Raw genomic sequence first — 23,809 nt, 5'->3', positions numbered from 1 at the left:
CCAGCTTACCTGGACACAATCTTGTTGGTGATGGAGGGGGAAAACCTTGCTGTTTGACTGAATATTATTTGGCATGTCAGTTAGATTACAACGAAGTGATGGCTTGTTATATGTTTTGACAGCTAAAAGACATTTGAGAGTAACACAAAAACACTTGTGGAAATGAATACATTACAGATTAAGGTGATCAGAAGTATGTTAAATACTGTGAAGGGACAGTCTTGGAGATCATTATGTGATTGAGTCCTTCTCCTCATCTGGTCTACTTAGAGTATTCCTCTTAACTTTTTTTGCTAAAATGGATTGCTTGGACTTCTACAGTCTGGCATCTTATTAAATTTTAAGAAGGTTTTTATTGTGGCAATTTTACATCCCCAGTAAAGTCATAAGCAGTTAATTTGTATTTCAAACTCTCTTTAAAATATCATTGTAATAATTATTGATGTTTAATGCACAGCAGTATTACACAACCAATACATACACTAAAAATAATTTGCTTGCCATCTTTCTCTTTCAGTAATGCAAGTATTCAACCCACTTCAACGCAGAAGTGATATGTATAGGGATGACTCACTGAAAAAGGCTATCTCAGGGGGAAGGAACTACAGATAATTTCAATGTGTTATATATATATATATATATATAAAAGAAAAATCCAGCATGTACATATTCTTTCTTTCACTTTCTCTGAATCTCAGTAATTCTCTAAATCCACCCTTACCTACAGCAGAGAGAGTCAGTACTTTGTGTCTGCCTATTCCCTCCCTTCCTGATAGACAGGAAACAAGGAAAAAAATTACAGTCAGGAGGTGATAAGAGTCACTACTGTGCATGACTAGCTTTTATCTTTTAACAAGTATGCCGATCAACTGCGATGAAGAAAATAGAATAAAATTCAAAGTTTTAAAAAATATCATTTAGATATAGTAATTTAGCACATACTCATGATTGTAGCAAGGACTGAAGTCTGTCTCGTGAAGCACATTTTGTTTTCACTATGAGAAAAAAGTTCCCACTCACTTGCAACAGGCACTATTCAGGATGGAGTCCACCTATTCAGGCTGGTATTGCTGTGCTGAGGGATCAGTTGTAATTTCCTCAGTGGCTGGAAAGTAAATGTTGCATTAAAATTATGTGAGTGGTAACTTTCAGTATATTTTTATTCTGCCTATATAAGGAGCTAAAGCCCTGTTAGTTCCTAATATACAGACCTGCTCTGTACCTGAATGAGCATGGTCGTTAAAATGTTGTTGGATTAATTATTTATAATGGAAATAATTTGCCCTTAAAGTAAAAATTTGGGATAAGAACAAAAAATATTTGTGACCTTTGAAGAAGCAAAAAGGAAGTGATCACAGCTTTTCCTTCAAGTGTGGTTCTGGTAGTTTTAGCAGCTGTTGATTGAAAAGTAGTCAGTAAACCTGAGGCCAGAGTTTGAGTGAGTAGGAAATTATATTCTCATGATCTGTGACTAGCAGATAGTAATAAAAAGCCCAGTGAGCACATGTATCATGTGTAAATACAATTCTATTGTCAGGTGGTTTGTGGTGGATTGAACTGGCTGCTCTGAGGTCAGAGCAAGCAGACGGTTTCCTGGAATTTCTGCAGGAAAGTTGCACATCCTGTAAACAGGAGCTCTCGGGATCTGTCACAACTCCATGGCACATACTGCCAGCTACTGTGAGTGACACGGCACCTAATATATAAGATCATTCTGCAAAGGCAGAGACAGCTAGTCTCAAATCACCTAGAAAGTTGAAGGAGGTATGGAAACTACTGCTCAGAAAATCAAATAACAGGTATTTTGTCTTTGTCTCATTTTTTTTTCTGTTTTGGTTTGGGTAATAGGGAAAAAAACATCGGAGGCCATATTCTCAGGTACTAGGTCATTGGAAACAAACTATCTTCCTGCTTTCAGATACAACCTTGGTCGTTTGGCATTATGACTCACTACAAACACCTGTATTCCTCAGGTAAAAACAAACAAACAAAAAAAAGGAGAGTGAAATTTCATCCATTGCTTACATGTGGAGAAACGGTATGTACTGCTCATTTTGTTCTGGTTTGCTTTGCAAGTTGCGATACTTGGAGGGTTGTGTGCAATGCACTAAACTTCCCCAGGCAGTGGAGCTAAATTACCTTCACGATCTTCCTCAAATCTGGACTTTTTTATCCCTCTTTCTGCCTTCATGATGAGACTGGGAGAGTTTTGGTTAGGAGTGGGACAAGAAAATTCTGTATTTGGTGAAGTTTGTCAGTTTCTCTGACATGACCTGTTTAGGACTTACTTATCTACTATTTAATGAGTTTTATCAGTTCCTTTTAAACTGTTCATGGTGGTTAACAGGAAACACAGGGAAGGGCTCAACTAAAAGTTAGACATCTATAATAAATCAGAGACAGTCAACTCCTGATCCCTTTAGAGTCAATAGACAGTAACGGGAATTTCCAGAAGGTTGTTCATTGCATAGCAAAATAAGCATTTAGGTCAGACAACTTTTCCTTTTAAATACTTGTTTCTCTCCATTGATAATAAAGGAAGCCTTGCAAAACTATTTTAGCCATTTAACTGCTAGATTTCTATAGTAAGTTTAACTAGATCCTGCTCTACAGGTCTTGCCATTAAACACACACACACACACACACAAATGAGTAGGGAGTGAGAAGAGAGGCAAATAAGCTTCCAGAAAAAAAAAGAAACTGAATGTTCATTTGGCTCTTATCCACTAGGGAATGACCCACACAAAGTGGTCTTGATGCTTTTCCATATGTCTTAATTCATGTCCTTGGGACACAGGAATCTGAATAAATTATAGGCCTTACTGAAATGATATACGTAGAAAACAACCGTAAAGGTAAATACTTACAGTATGTAAGCATTGGAACAGGCATCCAGTAGCAATGGGTAAACCTTTTGTTATGATTTGGTATTTGCCATTATATTTAAGCTCAAGTTAGTCAAGAGAGTATCTTCATAACCAGTCTTGAAGGACTAAGGAGAGAGGCAGAGAAACACCTGATTCCAAAGATGCGTTCCGAGTGGGAATAACTGCGCTAACACCAGTGGCATTTCCCTTCACCTGGAACCAGGATTTGTGATCCTTCAAAATAGGAAGGTTTTATATCACTCCAGGACTGGTACCTTCTACACAATCTTGGTATTTTTGTAATCTGAAAAAAGAAGGACAAGCTCAAGAAGCAGTTAGCTACAAAATCAAAAAATTAGATTGCTAACGTCTCCTGAATTATAAAGGCTTGAGGTAGATGTGGCACCTGTCCAGAGTTACTGGGGAGCGACTGCAGCAAACCATGAACTACGGCATTGGGTGTTGTTCCTGTTGTTCCTTAAAGCAGGGTGGTTGCCTTGTCCTGGGAGTTTTAAGCTGGAAAGAGCACAATACATGGTATACTTCTTAAATTCTAATAACTCCTCCTTTCAGGTCTGACAGATCACCTGTAAACTTATGCTAAAAAAAAGGGGGCTAGTGAAAATTTAAAACACATATTACAAAGGAAATAAAAAGCTAAAATACCTAGCATTAATTCTCACTAAAATCTTATTACAGCACTGAGTGTCGTGTCTGTCCCATAATAACCCTGCCTTTGAATGGCCCAGTCTCACCAAAAGCAGAGTATGCAGTGTTGACCTGTTTTCACTGGAACAATTTTCTGAGCAGTATCAGTAACCATCTCTCTGTTTAAATGTCTGGACTGAATTCAGGAGAGAGACATTTATCCTGCACTTATCATTTAATAATCTCACCATGGTGTTTTCAAAAAAGGGGCAAAATTTCAGCCCAGGGAAAACTGAAAAGCTGTTTAGATTTCCACTGAGAACGTATTCATTTTACTTGGGTTGGGTCCAGTCTTCTGAGAGATCTTCAGTAGATTCTACAAAGAACAAAAAGGACAGTTCAACTGCAAATATTTTTCATTAAACTGTTTGGAACTTGTGAAAAAAATTGTATTTATGAAGGGCTACTTCTTTTATAACATTTTATATTGCATATGTCTGCTGCTGAAAAAAGGTGATCTTTTCATTTATAAAACTACAACACATTAAATTGAGATTTTATAAAAATGTTCAGAATGGCTTAGCTGTAAGAATACTAACCTTGAGTTGAAAACACAGCTAGAATAACCATAAGAATTACAGTTCCTGCTTCTGAAATAGGAAAATACATATTTATATTAATTCCTTTATTCAATGGAAAAAAAAATCACATATCGATAGGCAAAGATAGACCTCACATGTCAGAGAGAGCCTTACTCTTTTATTAAAAACAAACAAACCCCATAATTTATAAAAAAAAAAAAAAATCAAGATTTTTATCAGCCTCTGGGAGAAATTTTTACCATTTTGTAGAGCCCATGAAAGGTCTGACAAACTAGAAAAAAAGATGTAAAGGCTCTAACACCACGAATTTCTATTTTACATATTGTACATATCATATAAGATGATAATTTTTTAAAATTCTTTGCCCAGATTTCACCATTCTCTGGAAACGTTCTATTCTTATGTTCTAGATGACTGCATGAAGATCTAGTGTATGCGAAACAAGGTTATTTGTACAAGTGAGCATCCTGACCCCTTCCTCAACCCAACCTAGTAGTACGGGGGAGTTTTATGAGTGGCAGAGAATAATGGGAATCTATTCCATCACCTGCTTGACAGTTAGTACACACACTGCCTTGTGTGACTTCTTTCAAGGCCAAGGTGCTCAATATGGTTTCAGACAGGTTTTTTTCCAGCTTTGAGTGAGCTCATAGGGTACCATCCAGCCTGAGAAACTTGGCACTCATGATAGTGTCTGTAACTTCACTGCTTCTCTCCTTCTCACTGACAACCCGACAGGTACGCACTCGTCCTTTCTCCACACGCTTCCTCCAGGTTTGCGTTCAGAACTGTGACAGAAGATGTCCAGGAAAACATCCTGGGCACCAGTCCCTGCTGTTGTGGGAGGACTGCACTGACAGGAAGGTCTTTGATGGATTTGGTTTTCTAAGATTTCAAGCCTCTATTTAGGTGTTTCTTAACCTGCAAAGCCCAAACATCTACTAGTTGCATCTTTTAACTGTGGCCTTTCAGGTCTGAATATTGATTATCTGCCTAAATAAAAAATACATGCTGTAAACTGCCTCTCTACTATAATACTCACCCTTTATCCATATCACCACCTAATGCAGAAGTGGACTGTTGTCAAATCTTTAAAGTTTTTCCAGGATTTCCTCATAACAGATTAAAACCAATATCTTTCTTAGTCCTAATCAGAAAAGTTTGTATTTTCTTTAAGCCGTAAACAGTAATTCACAAAGACAGGAAAACACAAAACTATGGAAGCATAATGAATATTCCAAAAAGGGAAGAGAGGGGAAGATAAAGCTTCAGAACAGAAACATCTAGTGGTAAAAGTTTGAACTTCAAAATTTATACTAACACATCAAAAAGACATTTTCTCTTTCATATGATTAACAAACCTTACTCAAGCTTTTAAATTAGAAATAATTAATTCAGAAGCACCTTTTTATGTTTTAATTGACATATATGTTTTTATTGCTGTCTAACATGCAATATAAAGTCAGTAGAAGAAAGTGTACATTGTTAACTATATAAATAGAAAATTATTCATTTTTGGTGTTGTGGAGATGATAATATACAGAATTTGAGCACCTTTTCCCACAAGACCTTCCTTTCTTGAATCACTTTCCACATAGTGGAAGAGTATTTTGTGAGAGTGACACAGAGGTGGGGACAGGTTCTCCTGCCTGTGTATTAACTGTGAGGGGTATTAACACTGATAACGCTACTTTCCCACGCCTGTCAGTTAACTGCAGTGTCTTCAGAAACTGGTTATGGTTAAAATATCTCAAATGTATCACAAACTAAAATTAAATATCTAAATATGTCTTTGTATTGGAAACTATGGAGTGACCTTCTTCACCACTAATGTGAATGCCGAAAGCAACCCAAACTATCTTCACAAGCCAATTTTCCACAGTCAGAACTTCATGTTAACATTAATGAACCAAGACTGTGCTTCAAAGCAATGTTTATGTTTTTGTAACCCAGAAGCGCTTACAAAAAGAGATGGAAAGGGAAAACGTGACACTAGACATTTTCAAAGAAATTTAGATAATAAATAATTCTGAACAGATACAAAATTAATTATTATTGCTTTTTACAGCATATATTTGTGCTGATTTACTACTTATAATTGGGCTAATTAAGAGCATCACTACTCTAAATAGAGCTTTTCAGAAAAAAATAACAAAATATACCATTCATGGAATGCACAACTGTTGAATAAAATGAACTAACAGATGATACCTACTAAAACATGCTATATGGCTATAATATAATATTTTTTTCTTTGACTATCAAATTCCAATTTGCCTCTTAGCAAAATACAGATTTGCTTTTGTTTAAAACAAGACACAGAAATTGGTCGCATGCTTTGCCTTGTGCAAATAGTGAGCTTTTAATGCTTTGTTCAATATTGCATTTATTTTGGTCATAATCCCAAAAGAAACAATTTGTTCAAACTGTTCAGCCAAACACAATGTCATTTGGCAAAGGACCATGGTCCTCCATAAAACCAGTTCTCTAGAGATAACGGTTTGCACATACCAGTAGCCCAACATCTAGAACAATGCACTGATTCTGAAATACGGGCAAATAGAGGTCTCGCTATGTCTTCCCTCACAGACCCTGCAGTTCACCTTCTGTACCCAGCAATGTCTGACGATACACGGAATCAGGTGAACCTCCCAGTTTGCAAAAAGCAGTATTACTGCTCCTCCCTCCAGTTATTTTCAGGCTGATCCCCAGTCAATATTTAGCACAATTAGACTGTGTTACAGTTGTCTATGAATCGCAGTCTTACAAAGTGTGGTGAACCCAGGACAAACATCCTATTCTAACCATATTTTTGTTCTGTCCCCATTAAGATCTGCACTGTTTGTCATCAGCAAAGGCACAAGTATCCTGAAGTGCTTCTCAAAAGTGTAATTGACCTGCATGGCCATAATTTGGTAGGTATACTATTAATTGCCTAATTAAAAAAATACAAAGATGAGGCATTTTAACCCTGTTCTAAAGCACTGCACAACAGTTCCCTTACTGGAACAAAATGATCTTCCCTTGCATTAATAGCTGTGTTAAGGTATTGAAAAAGCTGAGCATGAACTGTACAAGAAAAAGAAATCTCTCAGTGATTTCAATTAGCAGCACAGCTTATTCTGTATCCTAGAGATTTCAGATTATTCTGTGGTTATTTACTACAATAAGTGGTTCTTGCAGAACTGTTCACAGACACGCAGTCCCTCATAACAAGCATCGCCTTGTGCTGAAAGCCTGAAGCCTCCGGAAGGGTTTTTTCCCCCCTCTCATGCTGCATCCAACAGCTGTAAAAGCAAAACAAAACAAAGAGCAACAACAAAAAACACCGCAGTTATCCTGCAGCACTTCTGAATACCAGTACCATTCATATGGCTGTCTGGAAGGGGAATTATTCACAGGGACAGTTCTCCTGGTGGTGCTGCCCAGGAGGACAGAATGGCTGGCGAATGCTCCCTCTGATGGCCATTCCCCCGGGGACCTCGCCTTGGCCCTGGTCCTAGTCCTGGTCCTGGCTTTTTCTTGGCCCTGGTCCAGGCTCTTTCTTGGCCCCGGTCCTAGCCCAGGTCCTGGCCCTGCTGCCTTCCCTGCCCAGTGGCTGCACAGGAGGGGAGTTTCTGGGGCCGGAGGAAGCCGGCTGTGTCTGGCTGTACAAAACACAAAGCTCTGTTGATCTCAGATGCTCTCCTCAGCTAATTGCCTTTCCTGTCTGGGCTTTGGGGATGAAAACAGGCGGCGCAGCAGCGTCCGCCCGCAGCCAGGCATGGACAGGAGCAGCCTTTGGGAAAGCAGGGACAAGGAAGAGCCCAGCAGCTTCCGCCACCCCTGCTGCATCCTCCCGCCCGCCCCCGCTTCCTCATCTAAAAGACTGGACAGAATTCTTTAACGATTTCTTAAAATATGTCAAAAGGCTCTTCCCCTTTCTCACTGAAGATAGAGCCAAACAGTTTTGCAGTATATTTCAGTATCTTTTAAATAAACTCTTATTTATTATTAATAAGTGGCTCACTAAATTGCTTTCTCCCAGATGATCTTTATACACCAATTCTGTTTAATGAGATTCCTTCAGTCTTGTTGGAAGAATTCTATAAAATTTGTTAGATAACAGTAAGAGGCATATGCTTGGGCATTTTTTTTTTTCTAGTTTCTGGTAACAAGTAGAAATTTGTCTTAAAATGGAGTCTCTTTCCAGCCTTTTCCCTTTATTGGGATACCCAACTGTTTTATGGTCTCCATACTCTCTTGATTTCTCATAATAAAATTTGTTACTATGGCAAAAAAAAATCCACTAAAAAGTAGAAACTGTTCCAGTTATTCAATTGTTCCATTACCCAGCCATCAGGATTTAAGTTTCAATATATTTTTGGAAGTACTGAACAGGATAACTTGGGTGCATTTTTAGACAAGCCTATTTACTTTCATGTGTTTTAAAACAGCCAATTTGACATTACAAGAAACCTTTGACAGACCATAGCCAGAATCCTAAGGTAAGCAGCAGAAGAAAAAATCAATCTGTATGTATAAACACAGAGACAATTGGCCCTTGAACAGAAATGTCTGTTCATATTGATTTCATATAGGGAGGAACAAACCAAGAAGAAGAACCGTTTGGCTAAATTGAGCCATTGAAGATTCATCTGAGCCTGTTTAAATAGGTGTAATTATGAATTTAGATATGATTCTACAATCAAAATCTGGCCATTACTTATAACAGCAAAAAAAAGAAAAAGGAATTTTAGGAATTTGCAAGTCAAGTGATAGACCACAGACATCAACAGGTTTGATCTGGTCTCCAAAGTTAAAGAAGTAAATAATCAATACGACTTACATATACAAGAGGAGCATCTAGCTGAAAGATAGACACCAGTCATTTTAATATTAAACAACAAAAATATTTTAAATTAGTGCTATTTACGCAAGGGAGATTAAAAATACAAATATCAGCCTGAATCTGAAAAACAGTATTTTGTTGGAACTAAAATGAGAAATTATGCAGAGCATGAAAACAATACATCTTCAGCAAAAGCAATTTTTAAAAATATATTTTAAAAATATACAAAAATCTAACAGTAGAGTTGAAGTCGAAGGAGAGGATCTGGTTCATTTTAAGTCTCATCTTAATCTCATTTTTAAAGCAACCATCCTCATTATGCCTGTATACGTGTGTGTGTGTGTGTGCGCATCTATCAGTGCTTCAAAAAAATCTGACTTAAATATTGTTTCTCAAAAAAGTCAACTTAAACATGTCACAAAAGGCAGCTGAGGTCTTTGAGATGTTTGCTGCCACAGCTGGTCCGTACAACACCTGGCTCAAGAGCCGCATGCAGCCCGTGAAGCCTTTGGCACAGCGGCACCCCAGGCTGACGGGGCGGCCAGCTGCGGCACTCAGCACGAGCTGAAGACGTGTGTTGGTCCACATGAGTCACAGACCATAAGGTCCCCTGTCCCACCATCAGGAAAAATGAGGGTGGAGGTCAGGAAGAGGAGTTGAAGTACTCCAGTGGGGAAGGCAGAGGGGACCCAAGGGAGATGAGAGATTGTTCAGATGAATAACAAGACACCAAGTCAGAGGAAAACAGACCATATTCTGTTAGTCGCAGAACTGCTTGTTCAAACAAGAACCTTACAGTCTCTATCTCCGCCTACTTAGAACATTTTCAAAACAATTGAAAACGAGAAAAAATATCACTCAAAAATCGCAATATGGAACGGGTTGGGGTAATGTTCAGATTCTGCACCATGTACTTGCACAGAGCGGTGGGAATTAGGGGGTCAGCAGGCCTCTAAGGAATCTCCCTTGCTATTTAGTAAATACTTCTAATTCCCTAAAAAGCCACGGTAACCATGTCACCTTGCCATGGTGACCTTAGTGAGCCTTGTGACTGCTTTGTAACACTATGGTTTCTAAATTGCTACCTGATCTTACAGATTTTTAAAACTGCAACATGCTGCATTTTTAGAGGTAGATGTGCATTATATGTGTTGTTCTGAAAATGAAATAAGGTCTTGTGGTTAATACACAAACTGAGCATCCTGAGGTATAAACAGGAATTCAGGAGAGGAGACACTGCTTACATCTTTTAGGAATTTACTCTTTAATCTTTAGCAAATCACTTTTTCTTTCTATGCCTCCATTCTCCATAGATAAAAGAGGGTAATACTGGCTTTAAGGATAAAAGCTGTCACATATGTCCTCTTTTTAAAAACTAAATGTCATAGAAAAGTCTCTAGTTAAACAGTTTAAAAAAACCCCAAAAACAACAACGACAAAACCCACACAAACCATTTCTTGCAAATATTAAAATCAACTTTCTTTGTTATCCAGAACAAAATTTCCCCCAATATTCTCATTCGATAGGTCACACCTGTTAAGCAGTTTGGTTCTTTATATAAGAAGGGATCATACAGAGTCCACACCTTTACCTTTTGAAAAATTAGCCTTAAAAATTTACTAGTAGTCTATAAAAGTTCAGTACGTTTCTTACTACATTATCCTGACAAAGACAACAAGAATCATAGACATAAAGCTCATAACCCTATCTGATACTACATCTTAGATCACCATTCAGATGACTTTTGTGCAAACTATGAAGGATTCGTATTTCACTGTCATACATGTGGTATGTATGACAAACGATGACAACTATATGTATGTAAATTGAGCCAAGATAAAAGTCCTATGGCAAATGCAGTGGCTGTATCACCCATTATGTTCTTTTAACTCTGATCCTTTTTCAGGTAGTAAGATACACTTAATCAAATCAGATTATTGATTCCAACTTTGGTAGCAAACAAATCAGTGGAAAAAGCTGGAAGACGTCACAAAAAGGTACGATCACTACCAGACAACAAGCCAGCGTGACAGTGTAGTGACAATCCGTCACACATCGATACGAGTTTGGATTCTGAACTGAAGCCTGAGCTGCTGAATCAGAGAAGCTGGAAAACTGGCAAAGGCACAGCACTGTGCTCCCCGAGGGGTGTGGGGCACAGCAAAAGGACTCCTGGCATCGGGCTCAGGGAATAGTTTGGCTCATGTAAGGACTGGCTCCAACGAGCTCTGGAGGAAGCTATGCTCAGGCCTTCTCTGCAGGGGAACATATTTTACAACATGGGGCCTTTGATGGAACTCTGGGTAGGAGTTCAGAAGAAGCCTGAGATAGCTGTATACCTAACTGAAGATGAATGGGGAATGCGTGACTACATCTTTGTATACGAAAAGAACAAACAGAAGTTTATTCTCTATTTAACATGACAAAGAACATGGAGAAAATTTATATGAAGAGAATAAAAAAGACAGAAATAGCAGAACTGATGTATGATCTCATGTTTTTCTTAGAAAATGAGAAAACATTCTTGCAAGTTAAAAGTATCTTTATTTTCTCAATTGATAGTATTTGAGCTGATAACCTCTAAGCTGTGAGCATGAAAAAGTAACTTCATATTAAAAGAGAGCTTTTCCAACTCCAACATTAACATCACAACACTCAGATCACAAGTTACATTTACTTTATTTAATTTAATACTACATGCATTTTAGACACTGATTCATATTGGTTATTTGCACAGGTAGCAATTCTTAATGTGAAAGTAAGAATTCAGTAGCATGCACTGCACACACTTGTGTGCAAAGTTATTGTTGTCAGTTCAGAAATTTTTCGGTCATGATTTCTAAATTAGTAGTATACATACAGCTTAATTTTGGTTTTATGCAGACATTGCATAGTTGATTAGGCTTCTTAAGAAAGACTGGAACTGTGGTACCAGTATTGTTGAAGCAGATCAAGTGACAGTAGCAAACAAGAAGATTTGAAGAAGAGGCATAACTTTCAGGGTTGACAGGTCAGCAAGTACAGCCTAGGATAAAACAACAAAAAGGCTTGTTAAACCTGACATTTAAATCAAATTTCTTTAAACCAAGACAAAAAGTCAGAAAAAGATTCAAATACTACAATACTAACAATAATTAGATTCAGACCTGACTAGAAACAAAATATGCTGTTTTATGTTAGTGCCTTATTGTATTATTCTTCATTTTAATATTTCAAAGAAAAAGCATATGTTTATGTATATAAACCAAGTAACTTTATTTTAGCCATTAGCCTTCAAATACACATGGCATCATGGGTGAATAAGGGGTCTAACATTTCAACTTGCTTCTAAAAATAATTGGGAATTAAGAATCCTTATCCTGTGGCTTGGCTAGTACTTGTGAAGTAAGTCCGATGTAATGACTCAAATAGTCAAAGTCTTCTCATGAAAGTATGTTTAAAAACAACGAAAAAAGAGTCATCACAAGCACTCAAAGTTTGAAAAAAACACATCACCAGGTTTTTAGGAAAAAATATATTTTAACAAATTGGTAGAGATAAACAATAATCATCTTCATCTTAATTACCTCTTTTCCTTCATTTCCCAGCTGTAAAATGACAGCACTCACAGTAAAATTTCAGATCCAACATTGACAACAATAATTTTCCAAAATTTTTGTAATATCAAAAAGCATACAAGCAACTACATTAAAATGGACCGAGAAAAAAGAGACAAACCTCCACAATATTTTGAAATCCCACACACATAAATTATATATAAAACTAGTAAAAAGATCAGATTGTACGAAGTAATTTTATAACATTGCATTTCTGTAAAATATATACTCCTTTACTTCTTTTTACTCCAGAAAAGCAACATTATGCACTGCATGCTGGCAGTTTCCTTAGTTTTTTATCTAAGGAAGAATTCAGGCAGAAAGATTTGCACTATGTACTATGTGCCATGTGAAGCTTAAGTTACTCTTGTTGGCAAAGCATCAGAAACTATTTCAATCTCCTCTAACTGAAACTTATCCTTACTTCAGCTGCAGCCAGTGATGTCACCTCCATCAGGTTGACTGCTCGGAAAGCAAACACGGCAGCTGCCAAGACTGAAAGAAAATGCCCAATATTTAAGTTGCTGACCTGTTAATTAGTGGTTAGAATTATTCTCGATGTAAAACTCCAATTCTAACTCCCTTAGAGTAATTATTTTGATTCTGAAGAATAATATACAATGATGCATGGCTGTGTTTGAGTTTCTTTCGCTGTTCTTTAAAAGGATAGGAAAACCACAACATTCTTTCAGGAAAGTCTGATTGAAAATGCTTTATGTGACTAGCTTTTGAATTAAAGGGACAGGGTGATTTACAATTAGTTTGTTTCTAAGCCAATAATCTTAATTTATTGAAATAGCAGTATTTCAATCATGAATATTATATAATACTAATCAAAGTTCATTTGTTTTATCTTATATAATTGTATCTCTCTGCATAGCTGTCTTACATGCACAAATAGAACCAAAATTTTTTTTCTTCTCTTCTATTCACCTACTTTGTTTTTAAAATCTGACCCAACTGAAGATACACGTCCTTCCTTAGAACCCCCATCTAAAACTTTGCATAAAACTTAGCACAGAATTTCCTTTTAAAAAAATCACAGTATCACAGTATGTTTGGGATTGGAAGGGACCTCAAAAGATCATCTAGTCCAATCCCCCTGCTGGAGCAGGAACGCCTAGGTGAGGTCGCACAGGAACATGTCCAGGCGGGTTTTGAATGTCTCCAGAGAAGGAGACTCCACAACCTCCCTGGGCAGCCTGTTCCAGTGCTCTGTCACCCTCACTGAGAAGAAGTTTCTTCTCAAATTTAAGCGGAACCTCTTGTGTTCCAGCTTGATCCCATTACCCCTTGTCCTGTCATTGTTTGCCACTGAGAAGAGCCTGGCTCCATCCTCATGGCACTCACCCTTTATATATTTATAAACATTGATAAGGTCCCCCCTTAGTCTCCTCTTCTCCAAACTAAAGAGACCCAGCTCCCTCAGCCTTTCTTCATAAGGGAGGTGCTCCACTCCCTTAATCATCTTCGTTGCCTCAAAGTTGCCTCAAAGTCTCTTAAAAGATGGGGCTGTGACAGAAGAAATCCAGCAAAATCTGGGGAATTCTCAGCTGCTCTAAGTACTGAAGAAGTACTTGCCACAAATGAGCAACATAGATCTTGCATTTTGTGAAAGGCAATAATCTAATTTATTGTTACTGCTGAAGCTGAGAGAACATCCTACATTCTATTTACAGAGCACTTGGTATTTTTGTAGTACTGTCATAACAAAAAATACCTCACACGGTTTTGTTAGAGATGTAGTATTTATGCAATTCTAGTTTTCCGAAAGTTATACCCTCTGACATGTAAGTAATCTGCTTTCAACACTCAAATAGCAACTATTTTCTACTTGTCACAAAACATATTCAAGCTAACATCCACCTGGACTTAAAACGTTTTGTTAAAATAATTCTATTACCAGCAAGAATTTCGAGAGAGTTGTATCCCAGGATTCTGTCCCACAGAAGCAAGAGCTGATCTGTAGCTAAATAACCAGAAAATGCCCGTACCAGCCATTTAAATGAAATTCGTAGCCTGCAAACAAGTGATAAATAACAGTTATTATATTTCTGTATCACATAATTATTAGACAAATCCTCTATAAACTGAAAATATTTTACTATTCTTCTGTATTTCTTTTCCAGGAAGAATAGCCATTTTTTCTCTTGCTGCATTAGCAATCAATGTTTCCCTTTGTAACAACCATGAGAAAACTATTTAACATATTGTTTGACAAAGTACTATTACTATAAAAATATTCCGACCGAACAAGCACATTAGACGGATCCGCAACCATTATCACCCCCAACGTTTCATCCTTCTGCTTTTAAGATGGATACCAGTTATAACAGTAAGATTTTCAGGTTCTATTGCACTTGGTGCCATGAGTACACTATAGAATGACAGCCCCTTGTGCTCTCTCCCCTTCTGGTAGCTCCTGCTGTAACTAACGTATCTCCGTGTCTTCTCTCCCCCAGGAAATAAATCACTTAATTCCATCAGATCTGACATGAATAACTGAAACTTAACTGAATAATGCAGCATTTCTCACAGAGCAATTCTCCTCTCTTCTTCATAGAACATGTAGTAGAAATGCACAAAGCACACATAGGCATGTTAGAGAAAGGACTCCAATTGACTTTCAAGGAAAAATGCACTTTTGAATAATTTCCCATAGCTTTTAAACTAAAATACTACAAAACAGCATTTTCAGAAAATGAATCTGCAACATTTTTAGCCAGTCAGAAAGAAGTACTCACGGCTGAGCCCCGATTTCTCGAAGGTGATAAAAGAGCTGGGGCAGATGGGTTTGTAGAAGAGTCTCGAACAGCAAGCACAATGACACGATGCCCTAGTGAAACAAGATCACACCCTGAATACTAACACTCATCCTGTCAAATCTGAGAAAGCAGTATCAGCATTTAAGTATGCATGAACTTTTAATTCAAGTCATAAAACACTATTAGTGATACATTAATAACATACAGCTCACGTAAGCAGGACACGAGCAGCTCTAATACCTTCGGTCACTAGAGCCTTACTCCTACGATTCTATGTATTAGCAACATAACATATTTTCATAGTTCATTTCAGCTGTAAGTTACTTATGGTATTTGTATGTCAGGGTCTAAGTACTTAGCAGGTTATTATAATATGACCTACTTGACATAGTTCCCCTTTCATGAAATAGAACTCAGTTACACTATACATACACTAAAAATAAGAGGATGTGACAAATAATACATCTCTGATAACTAGAAACAAGCAGTAATGGGAATAATTACAAAAAGTTAAATGCAAACACATTTCAAAATTTGTTTTAAAAATTACCATGAAAATCAAAAGATTCCTGTCTGACCGGTTTCCCTGCTATTAATGACTGAAAGCACAATGCACAGCCTTGAAATGCTACATAAAGGAAAGGATTTTCTTTCAACCAGGAAATTTTTTCAAAAATCAATGTAACTATTCAGCATTTTGTGAAGGAGAAAAAAAAATTTACTATGTTTTATTCTTCAAAAATAGAAGATAAGCAAATTTCTACAACTGTCTTACCTTCAAGACAGCTGTTCCTGGTCATAAACAGAAGCAAATTATTTAAATTCATCTAGTTGTGCTAAAAAGCATGTGCTGTCACACAAAGATAATTGAGTTAAAGAAACAGGCATTCACTTGAAATCACTGAAACAGTGCCTGTGGATCTATGACTATATTTTAGTTCCTCTACCCCAGAAAACACTAAACTGTGTGCACTTACATGTTATTGATAGTAATGAAAGCAAGTACATATTTATGTGACTTCTTGAAATAAGAAACCTATTACAGGAAAGACTTGATTCTCAAAAAAAAAATCCTTCATAAAATGAGAACTGTACTGTTTTAGAGTATATGATATTATATAGCAACAACTAACATTGACACAGAAAACAAAAATATCCAAATTGGAGTTACCTAATATGCTTTTTAAGCTTGCCTGAAGTACATATATATTTCAATTGCACACAAAATCACACCAATGTGTATTATTGTTACATAGCAAACTGAATATCAAGTGAGTTTTCATTCCTGATGAACTTACAGAGGCATGAGAAGAGATGGAATGGAGCCTGAAGAAAAACCTCACGTACATCTCACGGAATATCTGATACAATCTGGAAGGTTCATGGTACAGAAAGCAAAGTGGAGCAACTGAAAGGATAAAAAAATTATAATTGACTCAACACCGTAAACTGCTAAAAGAGCTCAATGATTAAGTACATGATATAAGGAAAAGTAATTTATAGTAGTACAATTTACAAAACCAATGCTAAACAAATTATTTAGAAAGAGAAATTCTAAAGTAGAGTTTATCATTTGACATAAAAAGTCAAGAACGGGAGTATAACACATTCTGGGTAATAGTTCTATATATTTCAATAATCTAAACTAATTAGAACCTGCTTACTACAGTGCTGGCTTCCTAAGCATAAGAAATACACTTTAAGAATAGCTTCTCTGGGGTGCAGGGCAATGATATGTTGAGCAGCGGAAGTTTTTAATTCAACCATCTATAACTCCCAATGTGCTCTTGGGCCAGTGACCATCTCCAAAATAGCTTTTGGTTGCCACAATAACATTACGTAAGTACAACTGATTGATAGAGACCTGATTATTTCTTGTAAGATCTCAAAAACACAGGCATTCAGTACTGTACTATTTAGAAGTCTCTTAATATATTTGATTCAAAACAACAGTTGGCTACAGTTGTAAAGCAGCTGTTCTCAAGCTTTTTTTCAATCAATCCCTCTTCTCTTTTTGTAAAAGTCTAGCATACAGATAAACCTATTGTATGTACACGTCGTACAACCATAAGCAGTTCCCCCCAATTTCTACTCATCCATTCAGTGCATGTTTCACAGGCAGTTGTTCTATATACATCTCTTTTTACAGTCTTTTCATCTGTCCACTCATCACATCTACTGCTTCATTTTACAGGTGCATTCATCCTGGATGACAGCTTATATTTTAACACACTCATAGCCTCTATCTCTACATTCACCTTCCCTTCCAGTTTTATTTACACAAAGATAGGGATGTGTATACCTTTTGTCTGTATACATATGTATACATACGCACATGACTATATGTACATTTTTATATATATATGGGTGTATGCATATTTGAATTGATTTTCATATATACATCAGAGAAGGTGGCTTAGTAGAAAATAATGGCATATGTGTATGAGAGGTGGGGTGCTAAGGTAGGGTGAGATGTTCACAGAAATGTCTATTTACGTAGGCGTAAGAAAAGCAGAGGGTGTTACTAGTGTGTATGTTTTTAAGGACTGAAGGTGGAAGAGCTGGCAGCATGCATATGTACATAAAGGGCAGAGGGATAACAGCGCAGTGCCTGACAGTTGGCACCGTCCAAGGGTATGTAAGCGAACGTGTAAAAGCGCATAGGGTTTACATAAGGACCCAGATACTTCCTCCCCGAGCATCAGAGCACGGAACAGACAGGGTGCTCTGCTTGGTCCCAGCTGCCTTACCCACAGCCTGGAGTTACAGCAGCCTTTCTTGCTTTTCAGCCCCCCTCCTTCTATCTGCCAGCACATTCTGAGCCCTTGCAAAGAGAGAAGCCAGGAGGGAGGGAAGCAGCTCACACCCAGTTTGAGATGCGGTTCTCAAGGGCAGAGTCAAATACAAACATTTTGACAAGTGGTTTCACATAGAAGTGAAAGCCTCCTAGTGAGTACCTAAGGAAGAATCTGCAACTAAGCTGTTAATTACTTCAAAGACTTAAATGCCCTACTCAGGTTGAAATTTGTATTTCCTATTTAAATAATCTGGTTTTAATGATTGTGTTAAGCATTCTTATTAGCAAAACATAGCATTTTGAGCATAACCATAAAATCTGCTTGCCTTGTGATGCCACAAACACCTTTGACAAATCAAAGGAAAAAAACTGGCAAGCTGCAACAAACCTTCTCCCATTGTTGGAGTCTCTCTGCACCAGCTGCCCTGTTATGTCAAAGAACTGAGGAGATTCTTCTACTCTTTTCCTAGAAATCTTGTGGATATTTGAACTTTCCTCCATGCAGTAAAGTAGCAACCATTCTATCCTTTAATGCTTCTTTAACACCTGTCCTAGGAAAATTGATACAGCAACAGGCCTTTCACATCATTCATGTTTTTAGGAATTCTTTTCACAGGTTAACTTGGTCTACCCAGTAGTGAAACACAAGAGCACTCTGTCAACAAACTATCCCTCTCTTCATATACATTAAAATGTATAGCTCAGCTACTAGCTCTCAAAGAAGGAACTCCCACATCGTAGTCAGCTGTAATACAACTACATAGAAACAGACTAGGATTTTAAAAATTATATACAACTGTCTTCGTACCCAAAGAAAGAGAAAACACACACGTTTAAAAGTTGCAGAAAAGTACATACAGCTTTAAACTGCAACATAATAAAAAGCAGTCCTGAGGTTTATGAAGGTTATGAAGTTTATGAGTCACACTTACCATACATAGAAAAGCCATGAAAAGGAATTACACCTACAAAATAAAAACATTTGGTTTTTTTGTTTTTATATTACTCTGTATCCATGTAAAAAAATGCGTTTTCCCGCCAGGTTTCTAAATTGTATTCTGCCTACTATAGGAATACAATATTTCCTTTTTTATGGCACCTTAAGTCTTAGATCTCAGTCCTGTAAATATTTAAGCACAGGAACTGTATCACTTACTTCAGTACAACCAGCTACATGCTTGAACACATGCTATAGTTCCTAGAAAGCCAAGTAAAGCTCCATTTCCATTAATTTATTACGCATAAGCTTTGCTGAAATCAGCATCTAATTTCAGATAAATGACAACCTGTAAATGTCATGCACTGACAAGTAGGGAACAGGAAAAAAGGAGGCCAAGACCTCTAGTAATTCACGTAGTACTCAGACAAAACATTTATAGGACTTGGCAGTTGTATCACGACAGTTCTCTCCTCTTTTCCAGCTGATCTTAGCTCCCATTCATTAATTTTCATACAGGACTGTTAAGAGGGAGAGGCTTTGGCAAAAGGCCACAGGAACAATGCTTCATGGCTACAAAGCTGCAAAGAACTGTGGAGGCAAAAATGGAAGAAGGGGGAACAAAAGTATGTGCTGTAATTGACACCGCTGGAACACAGAAGATGTAAAAGACAAGGCAAGTGATGCAGATTTAAGATTGGTGAAGTAAGGCCTTGAAAGCAAAGAGCTTGAACTTAAAATACAAATGCAGCACAGAAACAGGGAAAGGATTAAATAGAAAAGGGTTTAAATGGTTAAAACAGGAGCTGAAAAAACTTTTAATAACTGAAGTAAAACCAACAGCAATGATATTAACTTAAAATTATATAGATTAGTTATGTCTGAGTTTTTTAAATGAACGCAAATTTTGAAAGGAAAAGACTCTAAGGTGTGGTCTGTTGAGTGCTGAAAAGCTGGGGGTCAGACTGTTTCAGCACGTATCATTCAGATCCTCCGAGTGGTGACACAAGACTGGAGCACAAGCTGCTGCACCAGAAGTTGTTTTCCTTCTGCTTCCCACCCACACAGACAGACTCCATGTGCAACTACTAACACCAGGCTGAATGTGGTTTTGGAGTACCTTCAGTCCAGCTTATTCCTTTAAACTAATGAATTTCACAGAATAACAGTGAAACATTATTTGTAATAGAAACAGAAGTTATCATGTACTTGAGAAAAATACCCTGTATCTTCCCAATCTACCACTAGAGGAGACAATAGTATAATTCTTACCATTTGGAGGATAGAAAACAGCATACTCTTCCATTCCAAGTTTTCCTGTGAATCATCAAACCACAATTGAGATGTCATTAAACTGTTAAAAGATGTAAAGATTTAAATTTAAAAGGTGGATTCTGAGTTACAATTATAAAAATAACTAATTACCTTGTTGACCATTTGTTATTGTCTAAAACAAGCAAGCAATACAATAGGACAGGTAGGGTGTCAGATATAAAAGTAAAATGCAGCAGCAATAACGGAGGATGACAAACAGCAAAAAAGAAGAGGAAGATTTCAGCAATGCTATTGGTAGAGATTTTATTGGGGTGTGTCTTAGGAGCTCTAAAGGCATTTGCTGCAGACCTGGAAGACAGTGAAGCTCTATGATGGAATAAGGTTAAGGGGATACATCTGCCATGCTGTTCTGGAGAATACAGAAAGCTACAGTAAAAGAATGACATTGCAATCTGGTCTTCATGCGATCAGCTTCTAAACTGTCGGAATCTGTGCAGGTGTCAACTAGATACATTAAGTTTTTATTAACATTCTTTTTAATGTAGTCTAGTAGGTGTAATGAACATAAAGGAAATTCACATACTGTATTACTGCAGCAAACTGTACAATCTATGCTGCAGCAAAAACCCATACAATCTTTTTTAAAACAATTCCTTTTACCTCGTATATATGATTTGGGTGGGGTGGCACTGCTGTAGGTAAAGTGCTCCAATACAGATGTATCTCGGGAAAAACAGAGCAACACCTGTAGAAAAGACGGGATATAAGAATCAGCTGACTTACTGGATCAACAAAGCAATGCCAAACAGACTTAAGGACCTGCCTTAATGAGCACCTATTAGATGTTATTGAAGACAGCTAATATGGTTGAAAGCTTTTGACCAACTTGATTTACTTTCCTGTTCAAATTTCCAGGCTTGTTTTGAACCTGCTATGATTTTGCCTTCACATTCATTTATTGTCAGTAAAATATCCCCATTCTCCAACTCTCCTCTTTGCCTCTTAGCACGGGTCTGTCCTCTGCTGTCACATCATTAGTGACTGTGCATGCAACTGCCTGCTTTACTGTCTATTTGGTTGCTTTTCTATTCAGTTACTATGACCTGGGGAAGTCCTAGTAAGTGAATAAGCAAATGAAACATTTACATTTCCGCCTGTGTGCAGATATAGAAGACTGATCCTTACATCTGCTTTCATTCCCAGGAGCTTTACAGAGTGATTGCACGATACTCAGTTCTTTCAAAAAGCACAGATTAAAATGTTCACCTCATATCCGTAAGTTGTGAAATGCACATTGCATTTTGTAAAATGCATTTTTTATTGGTTACATAAGTGAAATATCTAGTATTCACAGTAACTGAGTATAAAATTAAATAATGAAAACATTCCTAGAAAAAAAAAAAAAACAACAGAGACTCTCACCCTACATGCAGTTATAAAAACTGTCATAATTAGGATTGTACTTGAAAATGTTCATGTTTTCATGCAACGAAAGATTGCGTTATCAAGAATGTACACAAGAGGGCAGAAGTAAGACAGACTTCAACTTGCTGCTGACTTCTTTGCATAAGTTAAGCTCTCTCTCCTAGGCTTTTAAGCATTCCTTTGTTTTACCTGTAGCCAAGGTGTAAAAGGCAGAAATGCTTTAGATGGCGTTTCATGACATAATTTATTGTGAATAAAAATGAATGGATTTTTACTTCAACTAATTCTTGAAGACATTTTGCAGATACCAGCACTTGTCAAAAGGAAACACGCAAAACTGAAACACTGTGACATCTGAACAACACTGCTTTTTAATTTTTTTTGGTGGAAAGGTCATATTATGAGACTTTTTCCTCTTTTGAACCTCAAAACTATTTCTCAGATACAAACAGTTTTTAAAAAATAAATAGTTTCTTTATCTTGAACAGTTTAAACTAAACATTATTTTTGCACAATACACAATCATTTTCGTAGCTGCCAAAATATAGCTGACAATAACAATACACAGGCAAATGTAATTCTTTGTATATGTTAACTGAGGTGAAAGAAAAAGAAACTAATCTAGAAAGGACATACATTATGTCCCCTCATAAGGGAAAGAATGTAACCTTAATTTGAGGCCCCCTTTTTTAGGAATACAGTGTCTAGTACCAGTATCTGAAAGTCTTTAAATTAAGACTATGCATCTTGAAGAGATAGACTCTAGCTCAAACTTATGACTGTACCTAAAAATGGCTGGGTGAGGTTCTTTGCATATATTCATTATGTAGGATGTAAGAGTGAAGTATTAAAACTGAACTTCTGGCCTGAAATAATGAATTTACAAATTTAATAATTTGTGCATGATTTTTCTTATTCACAAAAAACAAGAATGCTAAAGAAAACAATGGCACAAACCCCTTTTATTGGCAAACTATCGGATATTTATAATAAAAAATAAAATAAAACCACAGCATTTAAAGGACTAAAAATATAGGAAAAAAAAACCCACAAAACCTAAACTTATATGAAAAATAAATCACTGTATTAAAAGTAACTGTATTCTATTTCAATCGTTACAAAACTAATAAAAGCATGTAAACTTTGGGATGAAGAAAACAAAGATAATAAATAAATTACATCATTTCACAGTGTCTTTCACAGAGATTATAAACTTGTGCATGCTAATAAAGAGGTACCAATAATCCAACCAAATATCCTCATTGCTATTTTAGGCCTAAATTTTCTGGGTTTGATGGATGCTTTATCTTTTAAGTAATACACAGACAAATGCCACACTCTGCTCGAGGACTTGGAAAACTCGGAGGCAGTAACTTGTCATGAAAACAAACAGAAACCCAGCGCAAATAGAAATAATTTATCTGATTTAAACTAACATTTTCATTACCTATTTGATTTAGGCAAATTTAATTCCAGTTATCATATGAAATCAATATATAATATTCCATATCAGAGTGATTCACACTGCAAAATTTTTTCAGGGGCCACAGAATCAAATCATCCAGCAGCAATGCATTTGCAGATTAGGTTGGAAGAGAAAACTACCAAGAACTGGCTGGTTGGCAGAGCTCAGAGGGCTGTGACCAGCAGTGCAGAGCCCGGTTGGAGGCCTGTGGCCAGTGGTCTTCTCCAGGGGTCAGTTCTGGGTCCAGCCTTGTTCAACCTGTTCATCAGTCAGTCACCTGGATGAAGTGTCTACCCCCAGCAAGTTTGCTGATGGTACAAAACTGGGAAGAAGTCTGTGCTGCCATTCAGCGAGACCTGGACAGGCTGGAGGGACTGGAACAGGCTGCCCAGAGAGGCTGTGGAGACATTCAGAACCCACCTGGACACATTCCTGTGCGATCTGCTCTAGGTGTTCCTGCTTCAGAAGGAGAGCTGGACTAGATGATCTCCAGAGGCCCCTTCCAACCCCACCCATTCTGTGATTCTAAAAATGGATAGCTTTCTTCTAGAAGAAGAGTCTGAGGAATACCACAAAGTACCAAACAAAACTAGGGCAACC

At 37.1% G+C, this 23,809-nt stretch overlaps 1 protein-coding gene and 1 long non-coding RNA gene across 7 annotated transcripts in view; one reads left to right on the top strand and one right to left on the bottom strand.

Annotated features, from left to right (window-relative positions):
* The first annotated feature begins 1,618 nt into the window (after positions 1-1,618).
* On the top strand, positions 1,619-10,994 carry LOC135579340 (uncharacterized). Its single transcript, XR_010472177.1, has 4 exons — positions 1,619-1,799; positions 1,919-2,038; positions 6,949-7,036; positions 10,860-10,994. It is a non-coding gene; the product is annotated as an uncharacterized LOC135579340 (long non-coding RNA).
* Positions 10,995-11,609: 615 nt separating this feature from the next.
* TBC1D19 (TBC1 domain family member 19) overlaps positions 11,610-23,809 on the bottom strand; it is a 52,742-nt gene continuing 40,542 nt past the window's right edge. For 4 of the 6 annotated variants that reach the window (XM_065060682.1, XM_065060678.1, XM_065060681.1 and 1 more), the window contains 8 exons: positions 20,980-21,064; positions 20,317-20,361; positions 19,040-19,072; positions 16,609-16,718; positions 15,290-15,381; positions 14,449-14,564; positions 12,970-13,040; positions 11,610-11,974 (listed from right to left, as the gene is read on the bottom strand). In XM_065060682.1, the coding sequence (XP_064916754.1) occupies positions 11,900-11,974; positions 12,970-13,040; positions 14,449-14,564; positions 15,290-15,381; positions 16,609-16,718; positions 19,040-19,072; positions 20,317-20,361; positions 20,980-21,064 (627 nt within the window). In that variant the 3' untranslated portion in view covers positions 11,610-11,899. The remainder of the gene's footprint in view (positions 11,975-12,969; positions 13,041-14,448; positions 14,565-15,289; positions 15,382-16,608; positions 16,719-19,039; positions 19,073-20,316; positions 20,362-20,979; positions 21,065-23,809) is intronic. The other 2 variants (XM_065060680.1, XM_065060679.1) reach the window with 2 other exon arrangements.

The sequence above is a fragment of the Columba livia genome, chromosome 4 (assembly GCF_036013475.1).
Source record: "Columba livia isolate bColLiv1 breed racing homer chromosome 4, bColLiv1.pat.W.v2, whole genome shotgun sequence".
NCBI classification, from domain to species: Eukaryota; Metazoa; Chordata; class Aves; order Columbiformes; family Columbidae; genus Columba; species Columba livia.
Note: the sequence above shows the minus strand (reverse complement) of the source record. Positions and strands in the feature narration are given on the sequence as shown.